The sequence below is a fragment of the Cryptomeria japonica genome, chromosome 7 (genome assembly GCF_030272615.1).
Source record: "Cryptomeria japonica chromosome 7, Sugi_1.0, whole genome shotgun sequence".
In the NCBI taxonomy this organism is placed as follows: Eukaryota; Viridiplantae; Streptophyta; class Pinopsida; order Cupressales; family Cupressaceae; genus Cryptomeria; species Cryptomeria japonica.
The window spans coordinates 263152082-263167317 of NC_081411.1; the positions used below are offsets into that span (position 1 = coordinate 263152082).

At 37.2% G+C, this 15236-nt stretch overlaps 1 protein-coding gene across 2 annotated transcripts; it reads left to right on the plus strand.

Annotated features, from left to right (window-relative positions):
• The first annotated feature begins 1571 nt into the window (after nt 1-1571).
• On the plus strand, nt 1572-9557 carry LOC131030027 (glutamate receptor 3.2). 2 transcript variants are annotated; one of them, XM_057960711.2, is made up of 6 exons: nt 1572-2000; nt 2087-3351; nt 3597-3874; nt 8305-8336; nt 8457-8854; nt 8937-9557. In XM_057960711.2, exons 1-6 carry the CDS (start codon nt 1721-1723, stop codon nt 9378-9380), a joined length of 2697 nt encoding a protein of 898 aa, XP_057816694.2. In that variant the 5' UTR covers nt 1572-1720; the 3' UTR covers nt 9381-9557. The 2 variants fall into 2 exon arrangements, with proteins under 2 accessions (XP_057816694.2, XP_057816695.2); XM_057960712.2 differs by having other exon boundaries at nt 1578-2000; nt 8457-8804; nt 8937-9197.
• The last annotated feature ends 5679 nt before the right edge of the window (nt 9558-15236 follow it).

Here is a 15236-nt window from a genome sequence, read left to right on the forward strand (position 1 = left end):
CATTAATGCATAAAGGGTAGATGAATTTTCTCAAAGGTAGTTGCAACTACTCTAGTAGATGTGTATGCTAAATGTAGGTTCATATTCATAAAACCTACACATTGAACTTTTGGAGTCATTTTGATACCATACTTGTAGCTACAATTCACCATACAAACTAGTGAAAAAAATTGTGAGATTAAGGGAGTTGAGGAAGGCTTGGATCAAGTATATTATTAGGTTGAAACTATGAATAATATTTTGTGGAAGTGCACTATTTGTGTGTGACATGCGATGTTATTAAATTGTGATAATTTATGTTCATATAGTGAGTGTAAGTTGTAAAGCATGATTCAAATGGCAAAATCGATAATAAAGTAGAGAAGAATATTTTGATTTGATCAACATACATGACCATATAATTTCATTTCCTTCACCAAATGATAATTATTCTCTAATTATAAAACCAAATAATCTATCATATTTAATATTATTTATAACATAACTATTCTTACTATTTTTTTATGTATAGGTGCGCCTGATTCTATTAATAATAACAAATACACATATTCACAAAAAAAAAGTTAGGAGGACACAAGGTCACTCCCTAAAGTCAGACTAATAGTACCCGAAAAAGGAGTCCTAGTCATACAATTTTCTTACTATTTGAAATAATCCACTTCATACATTTTATTCCTAAATTAAATTTTATTTAATTATAGAAACAAGTTATTATTAATTTAATATTTTTAATTAAATTTTTGTATACACTACTCTTTAATTTTATATTTATAAATTAAACTATTTTAATATATACATTTTGATTGATTTTAATACAAGTGGTCTCCTCTTAGAGCTTTGTATTATCAACTAAATTATAATACTCGATTATATCTATATCTATTAAGATATGGAAACATACACCTTATTAAATCCATTAACAATTTGACATGAACTAATAAATACGTGGCATTCCAATACCTTATTTTTGAACAAGCCAAACAAAACTCACAATCTAGATAAATATATTTTACCTCATAAATGATTTCACAATGCTATTGCGTCACGTTCTAAAAGATAGGCCTAGGGTCTAAATTTGACGGTTAATCCACTCCATGAACGGTTAATATTTTCATGACAGTCATTTAGTTGAAGTTGTTTTCATTATTAATGTATAATTAGTTGAAGTTGTGAAGAAAACTTCAACCTGAGTTTTATATTTTTCAGAATTGAATCTGCTATTTTCCACACAAAATGGTACATCTCCATAATATGACTGTTTCTCGTTTGATATTTTGAGTTTTAATAGCATTAAATAAACAGATTATGAAGATTAAAATGATAAAAATCACATAAAAATCTATCAAATCTGATTGACAATATTTTTGTGTGAAGATTAACGGCTTCCTTTGAGAAGAGTATAGAAATATTTGACTCGTAACATTTGAACAGAGCAAAATTTAGTCAACTATGGCATCTCCGAATGGTTTTGAGTGCTAATTTGTTTTCACTCGCGAAAATCAGTCTGTAAGAAGCATCCTCCACCGCTTAAAGCTGGTAATGTCAAACAAGTGTTAGTGTTTGTGTAGCCTGCAAACACACGTATCTAAGCGCGTGAGAGTTCAAAGATAGAAGAGAAGACTATAACATAACATTACTAATATAAATTCCTTTCTTCTTCTATCTTGTATGAGTTCATGTTTCAGCTCTACAGCTTGTCGGGATTGCCTAATGCTCAATAATGTTTCTTGATTGTACTACTTGTGATGTGCAGAGCTTTGCTATGAAACACCTGGTTTATCTTCTTCTTCTTCTCTCTATGGGATTGTGTGATGCAAGGCCTCCAGAGGTGAGGATTGGGGGAGTCTTTAATTTGGGAAGCTATCAAGGTAAACAATCGAATGTAGCCATACAATTGGCCATTCAAGATGTTAACAATGATCCCAAAATTCTTAATGGAACCCTTCTTCAGCTCAAGACTGCAGAGATAGGAAGTACTGCTCTCATAGATGCAGGGAATGGTAAAAAAAATTGTATTTTGTTTTGTTTTGTTTTGTGTTTTTCACTGTCCTAGATGAGCCTGCTCTAATTGAAATTTGTTTTACAGTGCTGCAACTGTTCAGAGCAAACGTGGTATCTGTCGTGGCACCCATGACAGCACAAATCTCTAACTTAGTATCCTTCCTAGCTGATTCTGCACAAGTGCCACTCATTACATTTGCTGGCAATGATCCCTCCATGTCCTTGAAACACTCTGCATATTCAATGCAGATGATTGGCAGGGATGTACTGCAAATGAAGGCAATAGCTGCCTTGCTGAACAATTTTCAGTGGAGAGAAATAGTGGTCATATATCAAGAAGATGAATTGGGTCTCAGCGGAATTCTAGCCTTAAAGAATGCACTCCAAGAAATCTCTGCCAGAATAGTCCAAAAGTTTGGAGTATCCGACGAGTCTTTCAGTAACTTTTCATGGAAAAATGTTGCGAAGAGACTAGAAGGTGACATGACTAGGAGTCGAGTGTTTGTTATACATACTAGTTATGGATTGGCCCAGAAAATCTTTCTGGAGGCAAAACAATCAGGCATTATGAAGGAACTGGGTGGGGCTTGGGTTGTAACAGAGTGGGTAGCGAGTTCTTTGGAAATTGCAGATGATACAACTATGGATTCAATGCAAGGAGTCATTGGAGTTCGCATAAAAATAACACACACTCCACACTTCGAGAATATAAGCATGAGATGGAAGGAGAAATTCATGAGATTGTATCCAAATGTAACACACTCTGAAAACATTGGCATAGTTGGAGCCTATGCTTATGATTCTGTCCGGGTAATTGCTAAAGCTATTGATGATCTGTTCAGAGACAACAAACTTGCTGAATTGGAATTTAAATCTTCTGGGAAAACTTCGACAGATGCCTATGTTTTTCAGGAAGGGAATGCCCTGTTTCAGAAAGCAGTTAACAGCAATTTAGAGGGAATTATTGGGAAAATTAAATTCAGCAATAGTGGGCTTCTTGAAATTCATTCATATGACATCGTTAATGTAGTCAACAGGGAAATCAGAGTTGTAGGATCATGGGTGAAAGAAGAGCTCAAATTGAGCGGAGTAGAGATTATGTGGCCAAATGGATCTTCAAAAACACCTTGTGGTTTCAGAAAGTTTATAGTGGGAGTACCCCCAAATGTTGTGTTTCCTGGATTTATAAACATTAAAGACAATAACAAATTGTTTAATGGATTCTGCATAGAGGTATTTAAAAAAGCTGTGACTAAGCTCAATTGCCCTTTTGACTATGAATTTAAGGTGTCTGAGAACAGTGATAAAAATCCAAACTATGATACCCTCGTTCAACAGGTTGCAAATAAGGTACTCACCGTTTTCTCTCTGGCCTATTTTAACCCATATTTATTTTGATTTTAGGAGGGCTGCTATATTTATTTATTTATTTATATGAGCAGTTAAGGATCCATTGGAATTTGAACTGTTGTTAATAGCATATATGCTCTAAAATGATATCTATTTCAAATCACTCTGGGAATAATATGATGCCTCTTATAGAGAGAATTTTGTAAAAGCTCGAGTCCTTATTCAAAGTGCTTGTTGGTGGCCAGATATTTGATGCAGTTGTAGCTGATATCACAATACTCTCAGACCGCAGCGAAAACGTAGATTTTACACAGCCATATACAGACACGGGGCTGGTAATCATGGTCCCTATTAAGAATACAAAGTCTTCTGGTTGGGCCTTCATGAAACCCTTTACATTATCCATGTGGTTGACAGCATTGGCGTTTATTCTTCTTACTGCTTTTCTTCTTTGGCTATTCGAACGGAATGAGAATGATGCTTTCACAGGAGAAACTGCTAGGCAATTGGAGATATCTCTCTGGTAAGTGCTTCTCTTATACTTTCAATGTCTTATTTATTATATTGTCATGTTCATGGATTATAAGCCAAAGAAGAAACAAGACAGAATTACAAAAACAGTAAGTGAAGTTACATATGCTACTATGTTAAAGAATCACAAACTGTCTGTGTTAACGAGAAAATACCTGCATAATATGAAGAGTATCAAAATCCTAGCTATGCTCACCAAATTGCCACAAGGGATCCTTTAGTTGATCGCCTTATTTGTTTGAGTTCACCTTAATTTTGTCTTCTGCTGAAAAATATATTTATGCTATGGAGTTTATCTATTTGCATTGAAAAACAGTTTTAAATTTTAGCAGGTAAGCTTCAGATTGCAAATATTCATGGTTCACCTTCATGCATATGATGCTTTCTGGATGCGTAATTCTCGTAGTTTGGCTGTTTAGAAGATGCCAGAAGTGCAAGGGCAATCCCATCTTCACCAGAGCCAGCATTGACCAAAGATCAAACATAGCCAGCTAAGAGAATACTTGTCACTTCACCATCCACAAATGGGTTACATATATCATCCCCGTTATTATTATATCCTAATGTGCATATCGCTCCTGGATCCGTAGCTTACCTTCACTGCTTGTTTGGCCTACTACATTAGTGCATCATCATTGAAATGATGGCCATAAAACAACCTCAGACAAATCATCATCACAGTATGGTTTGTTTTGTATATCTACTGATGTAGACAACCCCTGTTCCTGCAAAGTAAATACTCTGTTCGTACCGAAATGAATCAAAACGGAAAAATTAAAAACCACAACATAGCAATGGACTTAATACTTTGAGTATGCTCTGTTCAAATATTTTATTGACTCATAATAGGTACATAAGCAACATGTAATATCAGCCAGATAGCAACAGCAAGATTCATCTTTTACGCCTGTGCTGGAAATACCATCACTAATTCCATGAAAGGCTGCTAAGCCCAGATGAAAATCTATAAAATCAAAAAATGAGAAACTTTTAAAAAGGACAGCCCAAAAACAGGCCACAAAGTCCACCATTCATGGCAGTTAAAACAAAAATCAGAAAGCAATAAAGACAAAAGCAACTGACATCTAGTGGGAAACCCCATCACAAATGGACAGTTACATCATTCTCCCCATCTTTTAAAATTTCTGAACCTCCAGGTTCAGAGTATTCTAATTTGTAAAATTCACGAGTTCTTTTTTGGTGACCTAGGTGTTTTGGAGTTAGGTAACTCGAGCCATTTGACCAAATAAATCTTGTAATTCTTGGATCTTGTAGCGCTCTAATTTTGTAAAATTCACGAAGTTTTTTTTGGTGACCTAGGTGTTTTGGAGTTAGGTAATTCAAGCCATTTCACCAAATAAATCTTGTAATTCTTGGATCTTGTACCATTCTAATTTTGTAAAATTCATGAGTTCTTTTTTGGTGACCTAGGTGTTTTGGAGTCAGGTAACTCAACCCATTTCACCAAATAAATCTTGTAATTCTTGGATGTTGTAGCAGCAATTTTAGTGTCAAATTGTCTTTTCAATCAGATCATTTTTTCTCCATGGCAATTGACTAGTCATATCTCCTAGTATATCTGAAGGATGGGTAAAGCTCTGCAATATTAACCATAGGATTGATATCAAAATCTTAAGGCATTGTCACTAATTTTCTTTAGTATTTTGTTAGGGCCAATTTTCTTTGGCTTCAATTTGTTCCAAGTACCTCGAGGAAATCTATACTTATGCAATTAAACCATGACTTACTCCCCTTTCTGATACACCTCTTCTCTCTGATGTAAATGTGCATTTCTTTTATACTTTTCATTGATTAGTTGCTACTGGTACCTCACTTGTTGTTACACACTCAAAAACCCTAAATCCCAGTCACTGGTAATAGTACTGGGCAGTTCACGCAAATGGGCAATATCTTTAGAAAACAAATCAGCAATCTTACTTGCTTCAATAGTCTTTTTGCATGGAATGAAGTGAGTCATCTTAGAGTCTCAGTCTGCAACAACAAGAATAGAATCATTACCTCTTTGAGCACAAGGTAATCCCAACACAAAATCCATGGAGATGTCCATTCACAATCCCTTAAGTATATGCAAGGGTTTGTACAAAACCATGTATTCCTGTCTACCTTTAGAAGCTTAACAAACTCTTAATGTAGAAACAAACTTATTTACATATTTTCTTAACAGAGGCCAAAAAGATTTTATCACTAACTAGGCTGTAAGTTTTGTCCCATTCTCAATGTACTTAACCTAACCAATTTTTTCTCTTAGACTATATGGTAATACAAAGTTGGAGACCTCTAATACAAATCCATCTACCAATAAGTAATTTTCGGAGAATTCATTTTGGCAGCAGCAATTGTTGAGAGCAGCGATAACTTTTCAGTTTTCTGAAGTAAGGATCAAATGCATGTTCTCCCTTGACAGTCTCAGTGTTCATTTAGACAAGTAGGTGATGCTTCCTGTTTAAACCATTGGCTACCATTTTAGTTTTGTCACTCACATGCTATAGTTTTGTAAAAAGGACACCCATTTAGCATGCATATGCAATAATTTGTCTTCAGTTGATATATTTCAGTGTTTGATTGCCAATCAACAAGATGAATTTCTTATGCAGCAAATGGTGCTTCCCCTATTTCAATGCTTGACCAATAGCATACAATTATTTATCATAAGTGCCATACCTCTTCTTGGCATCATTTAGCTTTTCACTGAAGTAGGCAAGTAGATTTCCTTCTTGACTCAACATGCCACTGATGGCTACTATTGAAGCATTACACTTGATAGTAAAAATCGTCTCAAAATCTGATAAGGCAAGTACAGGAGCTTCTATCACCTTCCTACTTCTCTCAATTGCTTGAGTCCAAGCAAAGGACTTCCCTTTTGTGCAATCAGTGAAAGAATCACTTAGTTTTACTAAAATATGTAATCAATCTTCTATAAAATTTACTAAACCATAGATATCTCTAATCTCTATAATGTTTTGAGGGATAAGCTAGTACTTCTAATGTTTTCAAAATCCATGCTCACTTTCCAAGGAAATCCAACTTGTCTCTACAAACTTACTTTTCTTATTTCCTCATTTTCTTTTCGAGATAATCTATATAAAGCTTGGGCAGGAAACTTTGATCCTGTTACAAAATCAATATGGTGTGTAATACCCTGCGAGGGAGGTAAACCAGCTAGTAGTTCTGCTCATAGAGTTTTATCAAAATATTCTTCCAACAACTTTTGCAACTCTAGTGGGGGTTGGATCTCAGTAGTTTCTTTTGCATCTCTCATGCATAGCAAACAAGAAGTTGCTCCCTTGGTTTCTTTGCAGAATTTTTTCATAGCTCATTGATACAAGTGGCAAGTCTAAGATTACAGATGTCTCCTCTACATTCCACTGTTTTAAGAGTGTTTTCTTGCCTTCATGCTATATTTCATAGGTATTTTCTCTAGCATGATGGATTGTATTTCAGTCATATTGTCAGGGCCTACTAATAGTAAATGACAAGCATCCATTAGCACCATGTCACATAACAGTATCAACATAAGGATGAGTTTTGAAAGCAACAAGACAATATTTTTCTACAAGTACACTATGATCCTTCTTCAACCAAGAAATCTTGTTAGAGTTAGATTTTGGAATGCAAGCTGCAATTGTGAATTATTTCTACCAAATTTTCAATAGATCCACCATCTATGATCACTTGGCAAAATTGTCCTTAACACTTGCATTTTGTTTGGAAGATACTTATCCTCCTCCAATCAGCTTATGGGGTTTCTTTTTCCCCAAATATCAGGGTTATTTGGGGTTTGTTTTTTCCCAAATATCAAGGTATTTTTGTAGCATCAAGTTTTCTCCTGTCTCTGCTTTAGAGGGTTCTTCTTCTTCCTAGGCTACAATTGGCCTTTGGGGCTTTTGGGTGCAATTTATGGTCTTGTAGGCTTCATTACAAATGAAACATCTTAGGGGCTTCCAATCTCCATAATATTATTGTCCCTATCTCCAAAGGAAAGAGAGTGTGTGGGAAGTGAAGGGAAGCAGAGGAGCAGAGAGAAAAAGGTTGCGAGGGAGTGGAAAGGACTCTGTTTAAAGAGAACTTCTGGTTTCTGCAGTGTTTTTTTAACAAGATGGATTGGAATCAAAACAATGTCTCTTTTATAAATTCTCTGTTGTGTATTTTCATTCAAGGGAGCATTTTTATAATCGTTTAGTAGCTTTCTGGCCTGATTTTTGTTGTCTTTCTATTTACAACTGCAATCTAGGTACTTGCTAAAATTTCATGTTTTGAAGTCTAGTAAAACCTTTCAATGACATGACATATATTTGGCTCTTGGTTGGATGATTTGATATTACAATAAACTTTTGAGGATATAAAACTGAACCAGTGACCACTGTATATTTTACGTGACAATATCTAATGTTTGGATTGCAGGTTTTCATTTGCAACAATTGTTTTTGTTCAGGGTGAGTGACCTCCTCATTGGAATTTTTATTGCGTTGAACCTTTTTGTCTCAGCCAAACTTTGGATATCTCAAAATGGCAACTGATCCTCCAATTGGATACGTTTCAAATGTAATGTGCAGGAGAGAAGATTATGACATCTCTTGGTAAAGTAATTTTGATGGTATGGCTGTTCGTAGTGCTGATACTAAATTCAAGCTATACAGCTAGCCTTGCATCCTATGTCACTGTTCAGCAGCTGTCTCCAACAATACGAGATACAGAGTCTCTGAGAGCAAGCAACACCTCCATAGGCCATATGGATGGCTCCTTCGTTGAAAACTACCTAATAGACGAACTAAGAATTGATAAGAACAGATTAAGAGCTTTTACCAAGGCAACAGACTATGTCGATTCTCTCCGAAGTGGATCTATTGGTGCTGTCGTTGATGAGACTCCATACATTAACATGCTCATGTCAGAAAATTGTGGTGAGTTTGAGATTGTAAGTCGGCCATTCTACAGGGGAGGATTTGGTTTTGTAAGTATTTGTTCCAAGAGATTGTGCATTTTTCTTTCTTTTGGGTTGAAATACATTCTAACCTCTGTATGCTATCCTGTAGGTATTTGCCAAAGGTTGTCCAGTGGTTCCAGAGATGACATCTGCAGTCCTGAATATTACTCAGAACAAAACAGAGCTAGACTCCATTCGAAGCTGCTGGTTTGGTTCAGATTCCTGCAATGATGATAAGAGTAATGTTTCTCAAGAACAGGGTGGTAATGATATTGGGAGACTGAGCCCAAAGACCTTTTGGGGTTTATTCGTTATCTCTACAGGTATATATTGTGCATTACTATCCGCCTATTTGGTTAGCAGGTTTTGTAAAGGCAGAATAAACGCGGTGAAAGTTCAGCCCATTCCTCAGGAGAACCCTGTGCCTGCAATACAATTTGTAGCCCTAGATCCAAATCTATTGCATTCTCGTGGTGTGCGGCGGTCTTACACGGCTTTACCTCCCCTTAACGTAGACCATCAACAAAGCACGTCAAGACTTCACTCAGCTTAATTTTATGAAGCTCCATATCACACAAGTTTGTCACTTGGGAATTTTCCACAGTGGGCTTACAACTGATTTATAAAATTGTAAAAATATAATTAAAAAAAAAGTCCTGGGAAGGCCCAGAAGGGCTGGCAACTGTTAATCTCCATGTATATATGAAATATTTATTCAGGTTCTGTTGTTTATGGACCATATACATATATATATCAATGGGCAAGCTTAGCCATTTGATCATTTTTGTGGGGGAGTGATATAAAATTTGGTTTTTATTCATCATGAAATAGAAATGTTACAATTCTGTTGTGACAATAAAAGGGGGTAAAAAATTATTGAAAACAGAGAAAGAGAAACAACAAAAGAGAGCAAATTGCCCAACAAAGAGAAACTACATCATAGACTTATCATGTCTAACAAGCTGATCTAGCACCTCAAACTACTCTGGAGAGAGTTATCGTCTATCCTCTATCCTCTATTCCCTGGGAATATGCATGAAAGTGATTGACTCAAAAAACTCATAGAACAAAAGAATATGACGAATAATCTTCTAAAGCTGCTAACTAACACCATCCTAGCTCTTCAATAAAGTCACCACAATCTGGGAATTAGACTCAACAACTATGTGTTGCCAACCAAGAGAACAACAATGCTCTAATGCAACCAAAATGGTTAGAGCCTCCATATAATTGTTCATATGAAAACCCTTGTAGATAGAAAGAAGAAATTGGACTTGCTCCAAACTGTCTCTCGCCACACCACCAATACCAGCATGTCCAGGGTTGCCTCTTGAAGACCCATTTGTATTGACCTTGAAGATACTTTGAGGAGGAGGGCTCCAATTGTTGGAAGTGAAGTCCAATGGACTCCTTCCTTTTGCTGCCAAAACTCTTGGCTATTCGACTTCTCCTTGCAAGCTCTTTAAGAGCTGATTGTAATTCATTTGTAGAGGTTAATTTCTGGAGTTGCTTGCAGTTGTGTATATGTAAACCAGATTGGTGATTAATAGAGTGATTCCCCTGCTTCAAGTGTGGATGTAGGCAATCGCCGAACAACGATAAATCTATGTGTCTTACTTGTTTGTGTTGTGCGTTATTTAATTATGTTTATCTGCTGTTTAATTTCGTTTCTTCATCCTAACAATTGGTATCAGAGCGAGGTTAGATCATTGTTTAGATTTTGGTGTTTGAATTTCCAAAATTATGGAAGAATCAAAGATAGAGAAGTTCTCTGGTCAGAGCTTCGGGTTATGGAAGGTGCAGATGGAGTCTTTGCTGATAAAGCAAGACCTTTCACTCACGCTTGAAGGGAAAGCAAAGAAACCAGCTGGGATGGCTGATGAAGAATGGGAAAAATTGGACAAGAAGGTGAGAGCGACAATTTTTCTCTCGCTGTCCAATAATGTTCTCTTCAATGTCACGGGTGATGCAACAACAAAAGATGTATGGGATAGACTCACAGCCATGTATGAAATGGCATCGACTGCAAATAAATTTTTTATTATGAAGTGCTTGTACAAACTCAAAATGAAGGAAGGTTGTGCTATGGCAAACCACATCAATGAATTCAATACATTGATTAGTCAAGCGACTTTGGTGGGGATGACACAAGATGATGAAAGCAAGGTTTTTCTGTTATTATGTTCTTTACCAAGCAACTTGGATGGCATTGTAAAAACAGTTAGCACATCTATATCCGGTAAAAATAAGTTGGTTTTTAATGATGTAGTAGCTACTCTTCTCAACGAGGATTTGAGAAGAAAGAATGATGAACCTTCATCCGATGAAGCTTTAACGGTGGTCAACACCGAAAATAGAGGTAGAAGTCATAATAGAGGCATAAATAATTACCATAGACGTTCAAAATCAGCAAAGAGATCGAAGTCTAGAAACATAAATGGTGAATGTTGGATTTGTGGCAAAGCTGGTCATGTGAAGAAGGATTGTAGAAACTTCAAAAGGGCATAAGAGAGGGTGCGGGACAACGAAGCAAATACAGTCTATGATAAAGAAGATAGTGTATTAATCCTTTCAACAACCGACACTACTTTAGATTCATGGGTGCTTGATTTTGGTGCCTCCTATCATGCTACCTCATGTCTTGAAGCGTTCATTAACTAGCATGAAGGTCATTTTGGCAATGTTTTCTTAGGAGATAACAAAGTTTGTGAAATTACAGGCAAAGGGGATGTATTGTTGCCATTAGAAGGTGGTAAAACATGGCTGCTCAAAGATGTTCGCCATGTCCCAAAATTGAAGCGGAATTTGATATCCATTGGACAACTTTTTGGTCAAGGTCTTAATGTTAATTTTCTCCCGGATACATGGAAAGTAACACATGGTACCATGCTGATTGCAAATGGTAATAAAGTGGGAAGCCTATACATATTTAAGACTCATGGTGAAGTGGGAGCTGCATTGGTGATTGAGGACAACAAAGTGGATCTTTGGCATCAAAGACTTGGGCACATTAGCAAGAAAGGTCTCCATGTTATGCATACAAGAAATCAACTATCGGGCCTCAAACTTGTTGACTTAGCCTTTTTTGAACATTGCCTTTATGGAAAACAAAAGAGAGTTAGTTTTTTGAAAGGTGGGCATGATACAAAGACAACACTACTGGAGCTTGTATACTCGGATGTTTTTGGGCCTACCAAGGTAACTTCCATTAGAGGAGCTAATTATTTTGTAACCTTTCTTGATGATTGTACAAGAAAAGTATGGATTTATATGCTTTCTAGGAAATCTGAAGTATTTTCAAAATTTAAAATTTTCAAGGCTTTAGTTGAAAATCAGATTGGGCATAAGGTTAAATGCTTACAAACCAATAACGATGGGGAATTTTGTTCACATGAATTTGATGATTTTTGTGTTGATAATGGGATGAGAAGAATCAAGGTTGTTCCTTTCACTCCTCAAGAAAACGGTGCAGCCGAGAGGATGAATAGAACAATTCTTGAAAAGGCACAATGTATGTTGTCAAATGCAGGCTTAGGCAAGGAATTTTGGGCAGAAGCATGTAACACAATAGTGTATTTAATCAACCGAAGTCCATCTTCTAAATTGGATTTTGGTATTCTGGAAGAGGAATGGCAAGGGAAGAGGATTTCATACTCGCATCTTCATGTGTTTGGATGAGAAGCCTTCTCGCATATACCCAAGGAAAAGCGAACAAAACTGGATCCAAAGTCACTGAAATGTATTTTTGTGGAGTATGGAGAAGAGCAATTTGGTTTCAGATTGTGGGATCCAGTTCACAAAAAGATTGTTCGCAACAGGAATGTATTTTTCCATGAAACCTCCTTTCCCGCACTACAAGATTCAAATAAATCAGAGACAGAATATGTCCCTATGTATTTGTTTCAGAATTCGACTACTAGCACTATGCCTTCAGTCTCCCATTCAATGGGAGCTCCTATGATGTCTACCTCTATTGAATATAATTCTCAGACTGAGAATGAAGAAGCGAGTGTTGAAAATGGTTGGTCTTCATTTAATTCAGAATTTGGGGGTTTGCAGAATAGAGCACATCCTCTTAAAACTAACACTCATATGGAAGAACATCCATACGGTGAGCATTTTGGCTCGCATCATCACCAAATTGTTGATTCTCCACCGCATCCTGCACACCTTGTTGCACACTACCCACATTCCTCACGGCATGCTGCGCAACTTTCTAATGCAACACATCCACCGTAGTCCCCACACCACACAACTTCCTCCACTCCTTCGCAGACCCCTTGCGGTCTCCCCCATCAACCTCCCGCAGTCTCCTCACCTCTCCAGCGGGCTCCCTGCAGTCCACTCCACTCAATCCCTACAGGCTCCACCTCCGCAATCCACCTGCAGAGTCTCCCTCCCATGCAAGCCTGTGAGGATGATGTCACGGCCTTGCGCACCCAACCCTCTCACCCATCTCACGCCATGGATGAAACTTCTGCGGGGTTCCCCTCCTGCGATCTGCGTGCATCAAACGTGGATAAAAATCCACAAGTTTCTAATTACCTTGCAGACATAGATCAAACCAAACTAAAAAAAAAAGTCATTAAAGGGAACATAAATAGAGACAATGGGAGAGATATGAGTTTGCATAAATAGGGAACACATAATGATTCTACTACTCTAGCAGAGAGTCAATTGAGGAAATCAACCAAACAGAGGCGACCTCCTGCAAAGTTCTCTGATAATGATTTACTGTTTTGTGAAGAAGTTGAACCTTCTTTGCTCATCTCTGATCAAACAGAGCCTGCAACATACAAAGAAGCTTGTAAAAATGCAGACCGTGATAACTGGCATGCTGCAATGTGCGAAGAATGGATGCACTAGTGAGAAATCAGACATGGGACTTGGTGCCACTTCCGCCTAACAGAAAGACATTAAGAAATAAATGGGTGTATAAACTAAAAGATGAAGCTGATGGTCACAAAAAATTTCGAGCAAGACTAGTTGTAAAGGGATATGCTCAGCAACAAGACCTCAACTTCAAAGAAAGTTTCTCGCCACTAGTTAAAATGACTACTATCCGAGCAGTATTGGGCTTAGTTGCAGCCTGGGATCTTGAACTTGAACAGCTGGATGTGAAGACGACATTTCTCCATGGCGATCTTGATGAGGAACTATTTATGCATCGACCGGAAGGGTTCATTAAAAAGGGGTAGGAACACCTTATCGCAGATTGAAACACAGTTTGTATGGGCTTAAGCAAGCCCCCCGGCAAAGGTATCTTAAATTTGACAAGTTCATGATTGATCACAAGTTTACTCGCAGTGAGTCTGATCCTTGTATCTATTACAAGAAGCTTCCTAATGGTGAATTTGTCATTCTTCTCCTTTATGTGGATGATATGCTAGCAGTCGGCACAAGCATGAGGATTGTGAGTGAACTTAAAACTCACTTAGCAAAGGAATTTGCCATGAAAGATTTAGGGGCAGCAAAGAAGATCCTAGGAATGACTATTTTTCGGGATAGAAAAAAGAGAGAACTCAAACTATCTCAGCAAGACTACATTAAAAAAGTCTTGGACAGATTTGGTATGGCAGATGCTAAGTCTGTTTGTGTACCCTTAGCCTCTCACTTTCAGTTGTCTTCTCAATTGTGTCCAAAAACACAAGAAGATAAGGAGTTTATGGATAAAATTCCCTACAAATCTGCAGTTGGAAGTCTCTTGTATGCTATGGTGTCTACTCAACCAGACATTGCTCATGTTGTGGGATTGATGAGCAGATTTATGGCTAATCCAGGCAAATCACATTGGGAGGCGGTTAAGTATATCTTGCGGTATCTCAATGGTACTTCTGATTTTTGTTTATGGTTTGGAAAGGACAAGGCAGTTTTGCAAGGGTTTACCGATTATGATTTTGTCGGTGATCTAGACAAAAGAAAGTCTACTCTAGGTTATGCTTTCACATTTGTCGAGGCAACAATTAGTTGGGCTTCAAAATTACAACATATAGTTACTCAATCAACCACGAAGGTTGAATACATAGCTCTTTCTGAGGGAGCAAAAGAGATGGTATGGTTGCAACTCTTTTTCAGTGAGTTGGGTTTAAAGCAATCAGATTTTGCTTTGTTTTGTGATAATAACAATGCCATTTTATGAATAAACATCAGACATCTCAGCCGCAGTCAAAACATGTTGATGTTCGCAGTCATTATGTTCGCCATATGGTCGAAGAAGGCAAATTTCATGTAGATAAAATTCATGCTGACATGAATCCAGTTGATGTGCTCACTAAAGTGGTGAAGTGGGAGAAGTTCGATTTCTGTCGAGTTTCTCTCGGCCTTTCCAATAACTGATAGCAGGACTGAGTGGGGGAATCTACTTGTTGCAGCAGTTCGTTGGCCTTCAGTGGGAGATTGTTGGAAGTGA

What these genes read in the sequence shown, in the direction of transcription:
- LOC131030027 (XM_057960711.2), top strand. Translation starts at nt 1,721, where the DNA reads ATGTTTCTTGATTGTACTACTTGTGATGTGCAGAGCTTTGCTATGAAA. An exon ending in TTCAACAGGTTGCAAATAAG is followed by an intron (nt 3,352 to 3,596) that starts GTACTCACCGTT and finishes GTTGGTGGCCAG; the next exon opens with ATATTTGATGCAGTTGTAGC. An exon ending in CAATTGGAGATATCTCTCTG is followed by an intron (nt 3,875 to 8,304) that starts GTAAGTGCTTCT and finishes TTTGGATTGCAG; the next exon opens with GTTTTCATTTGCAACAATTG.